Source organism: Etheostoma spectabile, chromosome 7, assembly GCF_008692095.1.
Source record: "Etheostoma spectabile isolate EspeVRDwgs_2016 chromosome 7, UIUC_Espe_1.0, whole genome shotgun sequence".
NCBI lineage: Eukaryota > Metazoa > Chordata > Actinopteri > Perciformes > Percidae > Etheostoma > Etheostoma spectabile.
This window is the reverse complement of record NC_045739.1, coordinates 26417251-26419426: the sequence shown is the minus strand read 5'-3', so window position 1 is coordinate 26419426 and position 2176 is coordinate 26417251. Positions and strand designations below refer to the sequence as shown.

General features: G+C 41.7%; 1 protein-coding gene and 2 long non-coding RNA genes across 3 annotated transcripts in view; 2 read left to right on the top strand and 1 right to left on the bottom strand.

Annotated features, from left to right (window-relative positions):
- The window catches only part of LOC116693089 (organic solute transporter subunit alpha), an 8173-nt gene extending 6095 nt beyond the window's left edge, over positions 1 to 2078 (bottom strand). The window contains exon 1 of the mRNA XM_032521792.1: positions 1859 to 2078. Coding sequence (XP_032377683.1) covers positions 1859 to 1925 — 67 coding nt within the window. The 5' untranslated portion in view covers positions 1926 to 2078. The remainder of the gene's footprint in view (positions 1 to 1858) is intronic.
- The window catches only part of LOC116693090 (uncharacterized), a 124584-nt gene that overhangs the window by 49813 nt on the left and 72595 nt on the right, over positions 1 to 2176 (top strand). The window lies entirely within an intron of this gene.
- The window catches only part of LOC116693091 (uncharacterized), an 18253-nt gene that overhangs the window by 6873 nt on the left and 9204 nt on the right, over positions 1 to 2176 (top strand). The window lies entirely within an intron of this gene.

The window sequence follows — 2176 nt, the reverse complement described above, 5'->3', positions numbered from 1 at the left end:
GAATGCTCAGATGGGCCAATCTGGAGTCATAAAGGCCAAGGTTACCTCCCCTTTCTTGGCCTTGTCAAGTCAATATGGTCAAGTCAGCCATAAAATACATTTTACAAAAGCACATTAAAAACACTCAAAAACACATGTTCACATGTCTGGCTGCCCAGTCCTTAAGGAGAAAGTGTGTTGGCAAGTACAACTTCTTATCTGATTTGGTGCGGTGTTCCATAAATCACAAGCTCTTACAGAGAAGTATAGGTGACTAAAAGCACTGATCCTAAGAGGGACTACACAGTCCCTTCTTAGGGCAGATTGTGTCGCTCTACTGTTAGATGTTTACCCCCTTCTTTTTGACAGGAGGGATTATACCAGGGATGTAGCGCAAGATTCTGGGCACTATAGAAAAGCATTTTTTACGGGCTACCTCCCAGCATTCCACAGCTATTCATTCTAGCATCGTTTTGGGCCCTCCTCACATGAGGGCTCTGGTTACTCCCCCTATTCCCCCCCCCCCCCAGTCCAACGCCCCTTGGTTATACTGTTTAGTTCTGTTGAACTGTGTAACGGCATCCAAGCTGCGTTACTCCAACAGTTAACATGTGCCCTGCAGCTGTGTTGATCTCATCCACACGATGATAATGTAATAATATGATATTGCAGTCACGGCAGGACTTTTGAAGCAATATGCCTTAGAATTAAAATACCCCCCCCCCATCATCACATACCTAGAGATTTTCCATAAAATTATCTCTCAATGTAAATAAAACCATGCCAATCTCTAGGTATGGTGAAGGGGGTATGTGATGGGGGGGGGGGGTATTTTAACTTTATCAGGATGAAAACTATCCCAGATCCATGACATAACTGGCCTTTAAAAATGCCTGCTTCTGTGGGAATTTAACAAGGGGGTGTGTATACTTATGCCCCCTGTATTTTAAGGAAGAACATTTATTTATTTATGATACATTATTTATTGACAAAGAAATTTGTGTCCTTAAAGGTTGGAGTTTTTCTATTTTTTTAATTAGGGCATTAAGATCAATTTCCAAAAGATGACTTTTTTTATTCCTCTTTTTAGTCAACTTTAGCCTAGTGTATTCACTTATGCTAAGCACTGCACTTGGGTGACCCTTTCTCCATACTCCCTCCTGAGAACGCCAAGATGATGTTAATGCTAGTCAAAACCAGCATCTGTTTTCGTCCTCCACGGTTGGATGTGTCCCACTGCAAACCCACACAAATTTCACACTCTGGGTTTACTGTAACCAGTTATCTTTACGACGGTGTCTTTGACATTTACAGAATCATAAGTCCTGAAAAGAAATACAATAACAGGATGTATATCATCACATTTTAGGGAGACAATGGCATATACAGTATGTCTCAGTTGCAGATACCAAAAAGTAATTGTTATTGTAATTGTAATGTCCTATTGCTCATCATTTATTCATAAAAATGCTAAATGATATAATTTTGTTAAATGCTAAATGTTGTTAAAAAAATGGATTCTATTGTTTCTATAGTAATAAAAGGATTTTATTTTTAGTTGCACTTGCTACGTCCAAAATCCTTCTGTACAGCCTTTTCAGAAGAAAATACACTTCAAACTATATTGCATTACATATATACAACATTACGTCAAAACCTCAAAGATGTTGGCACATTATGAGCTTCATAACTGTGATTGGCCCTGTTCTCACGGTCATAGCGGTGTTGTTTTTCGGACAGAAAAATCAACCACCGGTCTGCTTCCAAAACAAAACTGCTGAACGCAAATCCAAGCAGAGCTGAAATTGGGATTATGGATGATTGTTGAGTATTAACGCCGTTACTCCTAACTATGGCTCTGGTAGAGCCCTTTACTTACTACTGAAGATCTGTGACGACAGAGGGATCTCAGGCCCAACCCAGCTACAGTTGGCTCCTCTTCCCATTCTCGGTCTAATGCTCGGCTGTTCTCCGTCCCACCTGTCACATAACAAACACAGACAGCCCTGCGAGGAACAATCAGCTACAAACTCCTGCTTCTGATCCGCGGCCAGCCAAAGCACACAGCAGCAAACTAAGATGGAGATGCCCTGGTGTTGGGAAGGGTTGGTTTCCGTGTTGACCTCCCCGTTTCCTGTCTGACTGGAGACATTAATGATTGACTGGAGACAGGTGAGTGGACAGGTGGGGGGGGGGG